This window comes from Myzus persicae, unplaced genomic scaffold (genome assembly GCF_001856785.1).
Source record: "Myzus persicae strain clone G006 unplaced genomic scaffold, MPER_G0061.0, whole genome shotgun sequence".
Lineage (NCBI taxonomy): Eukaryota > Metazoa > Arthropoda > Insecta > Hemiptera > Aphididae > Myzus > Myzus persicae.
The window spans coordinates 360,967-377,463 of NW_019103697.1; the positions used below are offsets into that span (position 1 = coordinate 360,967).

The 16,497-nt window shown below is 33.9% G+C and overlaps 1 protein-coding gene across 1 annotated transcript; it reads left to right on the forward strand.

Annotated features, from left to right (window-relative positions):
• The first annotated feature begins 9,536 nt into the window (after positions 1 to 9,536).
• Positions 9,537 to 15,583, forward strand: LOC111035081 (transcription factor HES-1-B). The gene is made up of 3 exons (XM_022316590.1): positions 9,537 to 9,952; positions 10,764 to 10,859; positions 13,915 to 15,583. The coding sequence occupies exons 1-3, from the start codon at positions 9,839 to 9,841 to the stop codon at positions 14,869 to 14,871; spliced, it is 1,167 nt and encodes a 388-aa protein (XP_022172282.1). The 5' UTR covers positions 9,537 to 9,838; the 3' UTR covers positions 14,872 to 15,583.
• Positions 15,584 to 16,497: the final 914 nt, after the last annotated feature.

Consider the following 16,497-nt stretch of genomic DNA (forward strand, 5'->3'; position numbering starts at 1 on the left):
GAACAAAAATATATTTTGAAATTTAAATATATTTAAAGTTAAACGTAATATATATGTATTTAGATAATTATGTAAAATATGTGTAGTATAAATAATATATAGATATTATATTACAGAGAATACAATTTTATCTTTATTTTAAAGATTACATATCGCCTATTATAGTACGTAGGATTATGTTTTAAAAGTGTATAGAATTGTTTTGTTTTTTTAACACAAATTAAGTCTGTTGTCTTACAACCTAGTATAAACATATCCAATTTAATATTAATTTAATTAAATAATTAATATATTAAAAAAATCAAGAGTATTAATTTATTTGAATATGTATCGCACAGCTGCCTGGAAGTATGCTAACTTTATATGGTAATAATAGTGGTTATACATTATAAGTTAAACAATAGCACTCTATTATAGACTGTGTAATGCACGTAATATATACTTGCATAGTTGCATGGATATTTTTCTCGAGAACATATTTTTCTTTTAAAGTCTAATGAACCATTTAAGTGTTAGTGTATTGTAAATAGTAAAAATTGAATAAGTAAGTGCATGTCTTTACTACACGATATAATAATGTTTTCATGTACATATATAAAAAAAACTTAAAAGAACCGCACCACCTGTTCATTGAGTTTGTTTTTTTTTTTTTAAATTGTATTTTCAAGTCAAATTTAATGCCACCCATATGGAATATTTTATATATTTTGTTTTCAATATACAACTAGAATTACTTTTAGAATATTATGTTGTCCTAATGAGCGTTTTATCAACAATTTATATCACGTTTAAAGTATGCTAAATCTTTATAACCGAATTATTTTCATTGTTATTATGGGGGTGGAGTTGCTTTTATATGTGAACAAGTTAATGTTTTCCTATTCGTGTCAGGAAATAGAGTTATTCATAACGGCTATAATAATAAAAAACAATACCTACACTTATAGGTTATAACCGTTATTTAATCTAAGTAAAATATCTGATATAAAATTCGCATTATAATACGTCTTTACAAAATTAATGCAATATGTGACTGTTGAGACCGATATATTATGTTTATAATGGAATGTATTTTTATTTTAAAAAAGCTATTGCAATAATTAATTCTGAATTTGTGTTGTTACTTGTTTTTAATTTTCTTACTCAGCTTCAACATATTTCATAGATCTATAATTTATATCATAAAATACTATAATTATGTTCTAATAAATCAAAGTTTATATGTTTCTATGAGGTCATGTATACCGTTTATCTCGTGTATTATAGTGTATCGTATAATGTTTTACATGTATAGATTTTAAACCAGGGTTTGAAAATTATGTACTATGACATATATTGACCATAAATATTGATCAAATCATTTAAAGTAAATATAAACAATTTGTAAATAATAAATATAAATAATATATTTTTATAGGTATATATTTTTCTTCATAAATGAAATATGCAGCTCATAGTTTTTTATTTATTAGATAATAGTTGTATTTTTTAAGACAGAACATATTTCATACAATGTTATAATATAATGTTTGTTTATCATTTCTGAATTTATTGAAAAACCACTAGTTTACAAAAAAAATTGTACCTACCTATTAATTCCTTAAATATTTAAACCATAGTACTTAAAATCAGTTTTTAGATTTACACCAAGATATTGGACAATATACAACATTTTAAATGAGGCATAAAGGTTAAAACATTGAATTACAGTTGTGGACATACTGATTTTAAATTAATAAATAATAACACACGTCAAGCGCCACCGATGAAAAGTGGTTGTCTACCCTATGGTATAAGAATAAGATTAATTGTTGTTCCACTCGAGTTACTAGGGATGTTCTGATTATTTTTCTTAAATCGATATGTGATTAATTCTCAATCCAAGTAACCCAAATAATTAATAATTTTTCCTCCAGGGATCAGTAATTGATCGTTATAATAAATTGTTTTCCTAAATATCACTCCCTTGATTTCGAACGAATAATAATCTCTTATCTGATTGTATTTATCATCTTCGTTTCTAGTTTATGAAGCAATTTCTGGGGAAAGTGTGCGAAATATCGGATCTACAACAATCGTGCATTCGGCATGATCCAAAACGTAAACATATAGAACCTGCCGTGTTTGCGGTACGACCGCGAACGGACAAAAAAAAGGTAATAACAACAATCGACGATGATAATAATAAAAAGATTAAAAATATCATTTTTTTTTTATCCGTTCACATTTTACACGGTCGTTTCGTGTCACAGTGACTGGTTGCAAAACCCTACTGCGCGTGGCGCAGGGCGTATCGGTGCACACGACTTGCGGTGGTCGTCGTCGGCGTCGTCCGGATGACTCGACCGACGGCAACAGGTGACCTACCGTGGGACCGCAGATTTCATCCGTATCGGCATTCCCACGTTTATCGACCGGCCGCCAAGAACGCGCGCTCGTTCAAACAGTCGTCTGTTCAATACACGTCATGGGCAAGTATAGGTACACAGTTTCACGACGATAATAATAAAAATAATAGTAATCGCAATGATATTATATCATTTTTTTTTTGCATCTCCGCTATCGACCCCCCCCCCCCCAAGTCCATAGGAGAGCGACCCGGGATCGAGACGAACTCTGCTATATGTACACGGGCGATACACGCGCTCACAATTATTATTATCTAATACATAATATGGCCACGCGCGTTTATCGGCGACTATCGATCGACAAATTGCGACGGATCGAATGTGGTGTACCCACCGGTTGTGTATAGGTATAATAATAACATAGAGCTTATATGTACCTATACATCGAGCTACATAATAATATATGTAATGTTATGCGTATGGCGATCCGCGATTATGACGCGTACACGATTGCCGCTGATACCGACCCCTTCGGGAAATGCCGACTCGAACCGGTGAAAGTGAAACGGTATAATATCATAATAATTCGTATCATACACGTTTGAATAATATGAGCATGATGATAATATTATTCCATCGTTGAGACTTGAATTATGACGAGCTGTGTGCATTATTCGCGCGTCGATCAGAACCATGAGATATGAATGTTGTGCGCATTTCGATGACTGTGCATATATTATACACCCACTATATTGGCAATAATTATTACTACGTGTCGAGATTATTATTATTATTATTATTATTAGTACTGTGCGGTTGGCGAAATTAAAAATATCACAAATCCCACACGCGAAACCGTAATTCGAACAACTGTAAAATGTTTATAATTCGCCTGTTTAAATTGAGTTTACGTTTTAGATTTTTATGTTAATACTCCGATTGTTTATAATTTCATTGTTTTACATATTTATTATTGTCATTATTTTTTTTTTTGCAAGAAACGCTGGACATCGTTTATTATGTTGTGTAATCATTACGTAGGTATCTGGTATATATTATAATATATATATATTATTATAATATTATTATGTATGAATATGATTGTGCGTTTGTTAGTATTTAGTAATCTCTTCGACTACTGAACCAATTGGCACCAAATGTTTCACACGTATCCTTTGAGAGGTGTAAGGTACTTATAAATTTGTTTTGACCCACATAGGTTGCCATATAGGGTGGCTACTCGGCCGATTTTGACGTGAAAGTCAAAGATAGTTCTTAGAAGTATCATACAAGTGTAGAGAGTATATTTTTAACTATCTACGTTTAAAAATACATCGAGTGTATTCAATATAAGTTATTATTCGGTTAGTTATTCAATAAGTCACATTGCCCATCTGGGTCGAATTAGTTCACAAGACTAGCTATACCGGATTCACCTGTTAATTGAGGAACATTAAAATCGAGACACACTTACTAATATAGCACCATATACCTATTTTATACTTGTTCATTATTTCCCGGGAAAAGTCGGGTTAGCAGCTAGTTATAATAAATATGACGACGTAAGTGTAAAAGCACAACTCTCACAGATTTCGGTAGAGCAATAGAGGTGCGAACAACTTGTGTGGTAGGGTGATATTGTGAATATTATAGGCAATACTCCAGATCCCCGGTGGATTCGCTTTCATTTGTTGTACGTTTAAACGAATTTGGTATTATTTGATTGTGTATGGGTAAACACTCAGGTACAACATATAAATAATAATATACAAAAGTATACATCCATGTGCGTGTAAAGCAATGATAATGTGGAAGTGGTCTGTCTACGCCTCTCACGGTAAAAAAAAAGTTAAATTATATACACATGTACTAATAATATATTCGAATCATATAGAACTATAGGTATACATATATTTTTGACTGTCGTCTCGTGATAAATCCCTGTCTGGTTTGTAAAAAAAGACAATAAGGGATCGACAGTCTTTTGTTATTCATTCCGGTCTCTTTTGAAATTTGAATGGCCCGATGGCATAATGAATAAATGTGTTTCCGTGATTTAACCCGATTTCTAAATACGTCGTTCATCTCTTAATATAAAGACGATCAAACCGGAAACACATAAAAAGAGTTTTTGAATGAATAAATTTGTCCTTGGTTCGTAACTAAGTCTTTTATGTATATTATTTTCTCATAGCACGAAATGCGCGCGAACGTTCGTGATGTGATTTCTGTACACCTATAAATTATTATAAATAGTTATAGATTTATATCATCACGTCTTACGGTTACGAAGTTATGAAATATAGAATATGCATATATAGTACCTATCCACAAAATTCGTACTGTAAATAAAAAAATATCTAAAACGATTCGTTAATTATTGCAACTGATTTACCGAGCATTCAAAATGTTGCCAACATACCTAATACAATTGAAGAAAATTCCTTTTTGAATCGTAAGATTTGTCCTATATATATATTATAGATGGTAATAAGACAATAAGTAAACACTTGCATTTACTGTTACGTTTGGTTAAAAACATGGTACAATATTTTACACGGCATTAAAAATCAAAAGGGTTCTATGAAAAAAAAAGAAACCAAAATAGGTCGTCTTCCGGAAGCGGCAAGGTCGTCGCTCAGACACGTCTACAATATTACATAGTCTGTGGAACAAATTTAGTCCCGTGAGTTGTACATCTCGGATGATGAAGAGCGGAAACGGTTGCGGCACAATATTTTACGTTTCAGGCGCCGAACAATACACAATAACACCAATCATGTTCGTCATTTATGGGGTTGAAACGGAAAGGAATATCATGGGCGAGAATCGATGTCGTCGATCATCGTCTAAATTATATAAAGCAACGTACACGAGTACAGGTATAATACCTACCTACAGTAATATATAATAATAATATTATGTTGTGTATTATTATTATGCATTTATTGACAGCCGCGTTTACGAAATAATAATTCCCATAAAAGCAGTGGCCATGTCGGTGAAAAAGACAATACACTCGTACATTTACACGTACACACGTATTCTATACAGGGTGATCTATTCAACGTGAGCACTCGCATAAGTTTAGAAAACACTGACATTTTTGCAAGTATTTCTTTTACTAAATATTATTGTAAGTTGTTAAAAACAGCATTTTTCGTAGACAATTTTATTTTTTACTACTCTTATTATTTTTATAGTATTTTCAATGACAATACATATATTATTAACTTCATATATTCCGAAGTAGAAACTATTCCGAGTGTTTCGATCCATATAAAAATCAAATTACGACAAGTTGTTTATCAGTTGAAACTTTATAAGTAAATATTTAAAGTTTATACGAGTGAAGTGGTGGACCAGCATTTTTCGGAGTGCCTTTACCGCTCCACACCACTCATCAAGAACTTTAATTACCTACATCTAATTCAAAATTCGATTTTTATACATAGAAATTCTCCGAATAATTCTTCTCTTGGAATGTGTAAAGTAATATAAGTATAGGTACTCTAGTAAAATTCTGATCTTTAAAGACTTGACATTTTGTAAAAAAAAATATATTAAAAAACGCTAATAGTTTTTGAAATAATAATTGTCTTACGTTAAATGGATCACCCGGTATAATGATTATTATTATAATTTACGGATATGCCGGAAGACGTTCGGAGAACAGGTGACCGCACTGCGACTACCAGTCCTCTCATATATTATAATACCTGACAGATATATACCTATACACACACTCACACATACCATATATATTATACCTACGTAGTATACGTGTAGGTACGTTATCGCGCGTTTAACGATATTATTTCAACCTCCCTTCCCTCTCCTGTTTATCGCAGTCAAGTCCATTTGGTCATAAATAGTATACTATACACTATACCGCTGCCACCACCACCATTAATATGAGGTATATATGTACTACGACTACGCACTATACCAGATACCTATGTACGAATATACTATAGGTACTATACTGCACACATATATATATACTGAAACTAGCTGTCGGTCCGGTTCCCACGGCCGTCGACGGTCGCCCGTCAGTATATCGGTGTGTTTATATATATACAGTATACACACACGCACACGAATCAACATGTGCGTCGGAATTATAATAATATAATATAATATAATAGACATCCCTCGGAGTAATTAACCTATCGCCCCTCTATATGCCCGCTACCTATATAGAGCGTATTATCGTCTATTATTGTACCTACGCTGTGTGTGTGTATCGTCGGCTTACACGGTATCCGGACACACACACACACACACACACGATAAAGTCGCCGGTTGACCGACCGACGACGGAAATGCAATTATACACGCGGCGCGCCGTTATCTGAGTGAAGAGCTGTGGACCGGAAACTCGGCCGCGGATCTCTCACGTTGACTCCGCACCGGAACGTGTGCCTCGTCCGCCGCCGCCACCCCCCCCCCCCCCACGCGTTAATGCCCATCGTGTAGGCGTACACGGCGAAGCGGGGGTGGACATCTGTTGTACCTGCAGGACCTATAATAAGCGAGGGTATTTCGTTAGAAATTGCGGAGGGGTGCGGGTGGAGCTGCTGCAGGGTGCTCGGCGATCGTATCGCGCAAGACCGTTACGAAATTCGCGTTTTCGAAAAAACCGTTTATTCCTAAATTACGGCAGACTAATGCACTGTATACATACATACGCTGTACAACACAACAGAAATAGGAAACACACGGTGCACACATCGTAATATAATATATTTTAATCAATACCTACCCATTCATTTAAAACATCCACATCCCTTTAAGTGCCAGCAGCTATAACTGCAGCAGTGTGGTAAAATTGGCGATGGGATGTATATTATAATATTGTTGGTTTGTAACATCAAAAAGTCATATGCAAGTCAACATTTTTTTTTCAAAATTTGTATGCCAATAAAAAATAATAATACACCATTATAACATTATACAAACGTTAAAAATGAGTTTGCTCATAAATATTTATAACGGAACAGTTATTATTAGAATTAATACTTTGGAGAGGTATTAAAGCGGCGAAAGTCGAAATCCATTTTACCATCATACCTATTACACGAATATAAATTACAAAAAAGCGAGTGGGTCGACGGACTAAAAGTCGTCTATATAAACGACTATAGGTTTATCGCATTAAATAGTATCCAAAATCGATTACAGCCGGAACAACCCTTACAAAATATGTAAACCTTCATACACACCACACATACGCTTCTCGGCCAACTCTTTCATGCGCAACGCAAACATTATACCGCACAGTCGGTCAATCCGTTTGCGACATGTATTACGTCAATGTTTACCTGGACATGGCAATCATGGGGTTGTCATAATGGCGTGTAAGTTTATACATGGGTATATAGGTACGCGTGATGTGTGATACGTGGCGCCAAAATATTACGGTTAGTGGCGAATAAAAGTTGTACCTCCGCTGTGAATAATATATATATATATACACACGATACAATATGATGTGATCTTTACCCGTTGTATTTTGCGTACCTACATTATGATATATATTTTAATAAAAGTACCTATATGCGGAGAGGGGCGAAAGAAAATGTCGTACAAAAGACGAACAAAACATAATATATATGCCACGGGCATAACAATATGTGTTTTGTTCGTCTCGGGGTCGCACAGTAGGCGGGTTGCCATATTTTGCAATTATTATTATACCCTCGCGCGGCGGAGTGGTTTTTTGGCTCGTCGTCGTCATCGCGTTACAAGAACTACTTTAATGCGTGTACATATTATTATGGTGTATAGGTACGCCATCATTAAATGTATATACCCTTTGAATCTCGCTTGCTGTGTACTAATAATAATCCGACAAAAAGTCACAGCTCTTTTATAATAATATTATATATATATTGCTACGTATATATGGGTACGTAATACACACGAAGGCGCGTAAAGTACAGTTAAAGCAAAATAATACTGAAAACGCTTTTGTCTGAAGCGGAGAAAGGACGAACCGAGAACAATAAAATAGTCAAAACATTAATTTAACTTTTAATTGAATGATTATAGTATAGAAATAAAATTACATATATTACCTAAAGACAGATATAAATATAAACAAAACATCATTAATTTTAATTGTCAAGTATTGGTAGGATTAAAACCTTCTCTCACCTACTTTTAAGTTTAAATTTAAATTTTAATATATTTACTCATATATGAACGTTACTTTGGAGAATATGTTGTTGTTTAAAAATAATGGAATTAATTATCAACTGTTTATAAAAATATTAAATGAATTTACAATACCTGTATAAACTCACACAATTAAATACATTAGTTCAATAATTACACGTCATATTGTTTACCCCACATCAAAATATAAGCGAATTTATAATTTGGTTGCATACATTACAAGTTAAAATCATAATATTGAAATGTATTAATATTATTAAATTAATAATTTACTTCGTGGAGTAGACGGGCACAAACTTGTGACTTTGCTGTCTGTTTAATTCACAATATTTTTCAACCATGGTTGACAAAGTTAATTTTAGCACCCAGTTTCATTATTAAAACGAAAGCTCGTCGGATCCATATCGTATATTACATCGGTGCCGTAGACGGGAATTTAATAAGGGGGGGGGGGGGGTTATCATAATGATTACATATTTAAAAAAAATACTTTAAAATATATTAGTAGTTTTAAACTGTTGTAAATATATTGATGTACTTTCCATTTTGTAGAGGGGGTTTGAACCACCCCCCGTATTGTATACCTCCTGTTTATGGCTCCAAATATATAGTACCCGGGAACTGATTGAGAAATTGCAAGAAATACCTACTGACACTTAAGCGTCCCGAGAATGAGCAATATCGAGTTGTAGAAGCTGCCGGTTAGGTTACGAACGACAATAATAATACCATGAATGGCGGCGTACCTATATAATTACGACGGACCTATACGCGGGGTGGGGGGCGAGGGATACGCGCGTCTTATTATCACTCGTAGTACAGCGAGTACCTACAGGTATAAAAGACATACGACTATTATTATTATTATTATTATTATTATTATTATTATTATGCGCAAGGTACGAGCGCACAACGATGATGTATATTATATATAATGCATTTCAGCTATCGCAGCGATTGTGCGACACCACAATCGCGGCGATTGTTGCACGCGTGCACAACGTGGGAACTCGCGCAACCGTGCGCCCCGTGCCATTACGTTTTGAAATAACCCAGCAGTATGGACCGGTTCGCTTTTGTCGGCGTTTTGGATCGGCGCGCGCGTAACAGGCCGAGAACGGACGATTTTTTTGAATTTCGCTCTTCCGACCCGAAGCTGACGGACACGTGAAACCCGCCGCTGGACCGTCCGGTAAACAACGCACGTCTCTTCCGATGTATATTTTTGTGCGACACCGCCGAGCCGTATTTGTACATGTTGTGGTGCCGCTCGCCAGACGGAAGCATAGGAAGTGAAGTACGATAATATTATGTCATCGACGAATAATGACTCGGAAGACGACGATCCGAGGGTACATTCGTCCGGGATGTCATCCTCGGGCCAGCCCAGACGATACGAACTTTCAAAATCCGAGTTGCGAAAGGTAACTAACACTTTAATCTACACCCATACGTTTAAAATCATACATCGCAGATGGTTTTTTGGCTAGTTATAGCAATAAATAATGGGCAATGCGTTTCTTTAAATATTATTTCATAGTAATTATATTATTTAAATTAAATTATGATAATATAGATTTTTAAATATTTACAAAATTCATTAAGAGAAACATAATTTTTTTGTTACTCCTGGGAGTATTGTCACAAGCTTGCAATTATGTTTCGACAACTATAGCTATTCAATTGTTAGAATATTGCAAATTAATTGATAGTTTATTATGCAAAAATATTTAACGATATATAATAAAAATACTTTGAACTGGGGTCGAAAAATAGACGTTTTACATTTCTTATCGTTAATTCATAGTATAATATTATTCCTTAAATTAATTATTATGCTATATATATTCGTCGATAAATAAAAAATAATAATAATAAATTTGTGATGAGGAAAATATAAATTAGACTATAAAACATTTATTACTTTATTTATTTTATTACATTTTGATAGTAAACATAGGTAGTGCCTATGATTATATAATTAATATAATAATTAGATAAGAATTTTAAATACATTGTATAAATGGTGAGATTTTACGAATGAATTTAAAATTTTTAAAATTTTTAATGAATTAAACTTGCTGAACTTTATTTACATTTTTTATTTTTATTAGATTACTAAAAATCTAAAAATTAAATTTGAAAAGAAATAATTTTTTTTTTTAATTAAAAACGGTTCAAATTAACATTTAATGTGTTACGTTAAGATTAAATTTAGTGTTTTCACTATTTTAGAACAATAAACCAATTATGGAGAAAAAAAGGAGAGCCAGAATCAATCAGTGTTTGAACGAACTGAAAACACTTATATTGGATGCGCTGAAGAAAGATGTAAGCTAATTATTGTAATTTCAATATAACATTATATGAATACATACATAATATGCAGTACGAGTAATGAAAATCACTATGATAGTATCAATTATCCTATTCCATCTAATAGCAAGAGCACTTAGATCATATTGTTTCTGTGTGTATACTCTGCAGATGGTATCAGGTATATGATTGTGGTCTGTGGATAGTAATATCATCTTAAAAAAAATCAATAATTATTAGAATCTTATTAATTGGGTGAATATTAATTTTATTTTTCATTTTGTCATTTACAATGGGTAATTTGCGTATTCTTTAAATTTATTTTGTCCTATATAGGTATCGTGTTTTTCTACCAACTTCTTATCTACTTTATTTTTATCGTCTTATAGTCATAACAAATTACGTTATTTTTATCATTTTTAATTTACAAAATATCTTGTATTTTTGTGCGTTCATAGTGTTCATACTTCATAAGACGTTGACACTGTCTCCGTTAGTAGATCGTTTTTATGAGTAAAACTTTTACTATTTATTTTCAGTAAATATTGTTTGGTATCTAAAAACAATGATTATTAATAATAAATTAATATCCATTCAAAATTCAAATGCATATTTATAATAAATAACGATTAATGGTACATTCATTTTAATCACACATGTATCAACAGCTGTATTTTAAAATATTCATACTCTGACATAAGCTAAATAAAAAAAAATGCATTTGTTGAATATGGGTAGATATATAAAACAGAAAAACACAATTGTGTAATAATATTCCATTTAAAATGTAACCACGATCTTAAAAATAAATTGTTTGATCTCAAGGATTATACGCTCACTTGATTATAATATTGTAGTAAACATTCAATTGTCGACGTTGGGTATATTGTATTGTTTCATTTGCAATGTTCTCATTTTTTTCATATATTCTTGTTATTTCTCCTGAATTTGGTATCATCGTGTAATATCGTAACGTTTTTGCTGTCAATTTGTATTCCACAATGTGACAAGTAGAAGGTTCAATTTGTTGAGGGAATGACGTGGTTAATCATTAAGAAATATAAATCTTACTGTATATAGTAAGATATGGAATACATTTATGTTTAAAGTGCATTGGTTTGTATACAGTTACGATACGTGCGACGTATATAAACATTTTTATATTGTGTAATGTTTATGAAATTAAATTTAAAAAACCAAATAAAATCATGTAACACGAGCTACGAAAACAGTTGGATAAGATAATCTCTAAAATATCACATTTTTGATACTTCAGTAGACTGTAGTGCAGATGGACGATGTTTTTTAGGCACGTAAACACGTAATATTTAATATAGAACATTTCTATATAACAAACTGCCATTTAACAAAATTTGTTGTTTGACGTCAATTTTTTTTCCATGAAACTATTTGTGGTGGAAAAGTTTTAAATAATATTTTTTAATATTTTTGTCATCGTTGATACATGTAATAAAAATGAGTTGTAGTCTAACCATGCAGTATTAGTCAGGCTCGCCGGCTACCAGGTGATTGTCGGGGGCCCTTGAATATTTTTCTTTTATTGGGGGTGGGGTGGGAATATAGTCAAATGAAAAAATATTTATACATTTCTCACTTAAGTCACAGAGTGGGACTTTCAAATTCTTTTAAAGCTATTTTTTTTAACGCATAATGCATTAAAATAAGTTCTTATACTTCCATGCACACAAGTTAAGTGTGACGAGTATTTTAAAGTTTAAAATTTTAGAAACTGAGATAAGATAAGATTGCCAATATCTGGATCCTTTATTTTGTCTATTTATGGAACAAGACATTGTTTAGCTTATTTATCTTATTTTATTAACTTACATATTATTATATCCAATACTTAATATTATAGTCTTTTAAACATTTTTTTATTTAGCTTTTAGTCAGTAACTACGACAAATATTATAGTTATAAAATAACCAGGTAAAAATAGTAATAACAAAAATAATAAAAGGTACAATTTAAACTTTTATCTAGTCGACGTTCTACATTAAGGTTATTTAAAAAAAAAAACAATAATTACATTACAGGGTTACATGCGAGGTTAGGAGGGTGTTCATTTTCAAGACTCATTGTGGATATATGTGGTTGCGACTTACGAGCGTAGTTCGTGGAGTGTGACGGGACTGCGGAGGGAGTGACGTTTCGTAAGAAGCGTGAAGGGATTTTGAAATTTCATTGTGATAGAAAAGATGAGAACTTGTTAATTTCTATGGTCTTTCAGAAATAAATTTATAAAACTACTATCTTGATTATGATTTATAATTTATTAAATGTATGTTATTTATATCCATTGAATTTATTTTCTTTTTATTCCAATGTATTAAAGGGAGTTAATTTTTTTGTAAACTTGTATGGGGAGTCAAGGCCAAATCACGAGCCAGACAGACATTGATTGTACCTATACTATTATATTATTACTTGAGAACGGAGTTATATGCATTTGCATGTAAATAAATACGGAGTTTCTGCACCATCATAAAGATTTAAAATGTAGGCGTTTCAAATCAAACTGATTTCATAAACCAAGTTTTATTTAGCATAAATTGATGAATTTTTTAAGGTTTAAGGCATATTTTGTTGTTAGAGTACATAATTTGCATATTTTATACACTTTTCATAGATAAATGAACTCATTTCTTCACGAATGTCATTTTTTCTTTACTACTAAGACGAGAATTAATATGTCGATCGACAATTAATATGAAATTATCACTGAAACATTTTCGATAACCGAAAATAATATTTCTTAGTTAATATATTTTCATAGTTTTTATTGTTATTAAAGAAAATAAATAACTAAACGTACTATCATGGTAAATATGAAGGACTTTTAGTTGACCCTGCCTTACTATTATCCTGTTATCGATGTATATTAATTTGGTACATATTTTTAAAGTTATTTTGTAATTTTTATCGTGCGAATTTGTGCCGTATTCATAGGACATTTTTGGTGCTTATAATTCCGGTCTCTTGTTATTACCCATGTGAACATGTTAAAATATGTCAGTATTGAAAATTTTATTATATGATACAATTGTAGCCAGCAAGACACACAAAGTTGGAAAAAGCGGACATCCTGGAAATGACAGTGCGGCACCTGCAGTCATTGCACCGGAATGGCAGCTCCAGCCGACCACTGGCCTCGACCGCCTGTCCGACGGCCGAACCGTTGTCGCCTTCGTCATCGACAGCGGCCTTAACTGCAGTAGTGGTTCAAAAGTTCCAGACGGGTTACCAGGAGTGCGCCGGCGAAGTGAACCGGTTCGTCGACCGGTTGGACGGGGTGGACGAAGAAATCAAGAAGAGGCTGATGTCGCACCTGGACTCGTGCGTGGCCAAAATGAGGTACGTCGCAGCGGCCGCGAGCACGGTACCTCCCCCGCCACCCCCACCGCATCCACACTTGAACCACAGTCTTTCGCTGCGCCATCGGCTCGACCATCGGCTGGACCAAGCGGCAGCAATGGCCGCGGCCGCGTCGGTCCCGATGCCAAGCGGTCGACCGGTTCTGCAGCAGTCGCTGCTCGGAGACTTGACGCCTCCGATCGTCCCACCGACCGTCCCGTTGTCCGTCCCACCTCCACCCATTCCGAAAGTCGGGCGTCTACGGACGAGCGCGTTCACGGCGGTACACGGTCAGCTCCCACCACCGGATGTCGGTCCGACGCCTTTCGTGTATTGCGACGAACCGGACGTGTCGTCGACCAGCTCGTGGGCCGAAGACATGGCCGCCGCGGCCGCATCCCTGCAGCACCCACCGCTTGATTTTTCTATGAAAAAAACGGCGGCTGGGTGCAGCAACAAGAGGCCCCTGGGCGATATATCGGTAAACGTTCCTACGGCCGCCGCGTCGTCCTCGCACAAGCATTCGGCGACGGCGGCATCAAGCGGCGACGGCCCTACGGCCGCGCGTGTCCGAAGGCCGGAAGCGGTGGCCGCCGCAGTCAGACCGTGCGACGGTCCCGATTCCGATCCGAACATGTGGAGGCCCTGGTGACGCCATCCACGATGAGTTGCAGATATATACTGCAGCTGCAGTAGGGCTGGCGGTGTTTTCGATATGACGGTAATTACCGGGTATTGTTTATAAATTCGGTATTTGGTATATACTTGGTATTTGACAAACCGGTATCTCGCTTACCGCTGTTACCGTGCCAAAGTAATTACCGAAAATAGCGTATTCGTGTCTGTCCTCGGTATGAAAGGGGCCAGTCTGTATAAATTATACATTTGGCAAATCTATACTTTGTAGTGATGGTCCGTCGTCATTCTATGTAAAGATGTAAACTGTGTAGACATATGGTGAACCATGACTTCCTAAAAAGTAAGGAACTTCTGACCTAGAACGGTTTGTATGACCAGAACCTTTTCGGCTTTTCCTATTGACATCAAAGCTACACCCGTAACACCACAGTATTAAAAAATATTTTGTGACCATTTTTTAAATAATGTTTACGAACATAATTTTCAAAATAAATATTATATTTCCCTAGGTCAGAAAGATTGTTCTAGATTTAGCTACCGTAAATACATCACGATTGCCGCGATACGTGTTTTAGGTAATTTTCGAGGTACGGTGTTTTATAAGGCGATGTTACCAAAAATTCCGTATAACCGGTATTACGGACGATACCACTAGTAAACAAATACCGGATACCGGCGGTATCAAAATATTTGAAGTACCGCTAGCCCTTAGCTGCAGTGTTGGGTATTTAGTTACCCTCGTTACATGTACGAATGCGACGTCATACAGTTCGTGTAAAGTATTTAAGTATTATTGTTGTATAATTTGTGCCTCTAACGAAGTTATATATTGGTACGTTTAATGATAGTTGATGTGACTTTTGCGAATTATTACGTTATATTGTGTACGACATAAACCAGAAATAATACGCATGTGATATCTCGTATTTAAATTTAAAAAATTTTTCATTGCCTATGTATACTGTAATTCTTGCAGAGAGATAAAAAAGACACCATCTTAGCGAGTCCGTTAATTTTTATGTTTTCTACAGCTACAGCTTCAGTGGCGGTCAAATAATTTTGCCATGGGTAGCGATGATGTTGATTTTTTAATACTCTCATCAGTCATTAAAATGATCAACTAAGAATTAAGTAGATCTCTTTATTGATTAAAAACATAAGTTCAAAAGTTAATTATTAATCCCAGGTAAAAATTAACTCAGTAAATGTGTTTCCCCACGATGAACAACCATTATAGCCAAGTCATAGATACGATTTTAAATAACAAAATAATAACTACAGAATTTATAAGTATTTAAGTTTTAAGCAAACATTTTATTTATATTTTTAATTTAACTATAAAATAAATGAGAAAAACCTAAAAATTTATACTTTATACTTAAATAAATGTTTTTGAACTGCGTTTATTTAATAATTATTTTATTAGCACACATTTTTTTTTAAATTTTAATTTAAAACACATTTTACATACGTATACAGTATTATAGTAATATTACCTCCTCCAGAGCTTCTGGTTTTATCGTCAGAAAAAAAAGATTTTCGTTGCCATAAATCATCAACAATAATTAATGTTCACTTTTTATCAGATTGTAAAAAAAAAATTTATTATTCACGTTATTTTCTCTAGAAAAATATCAAT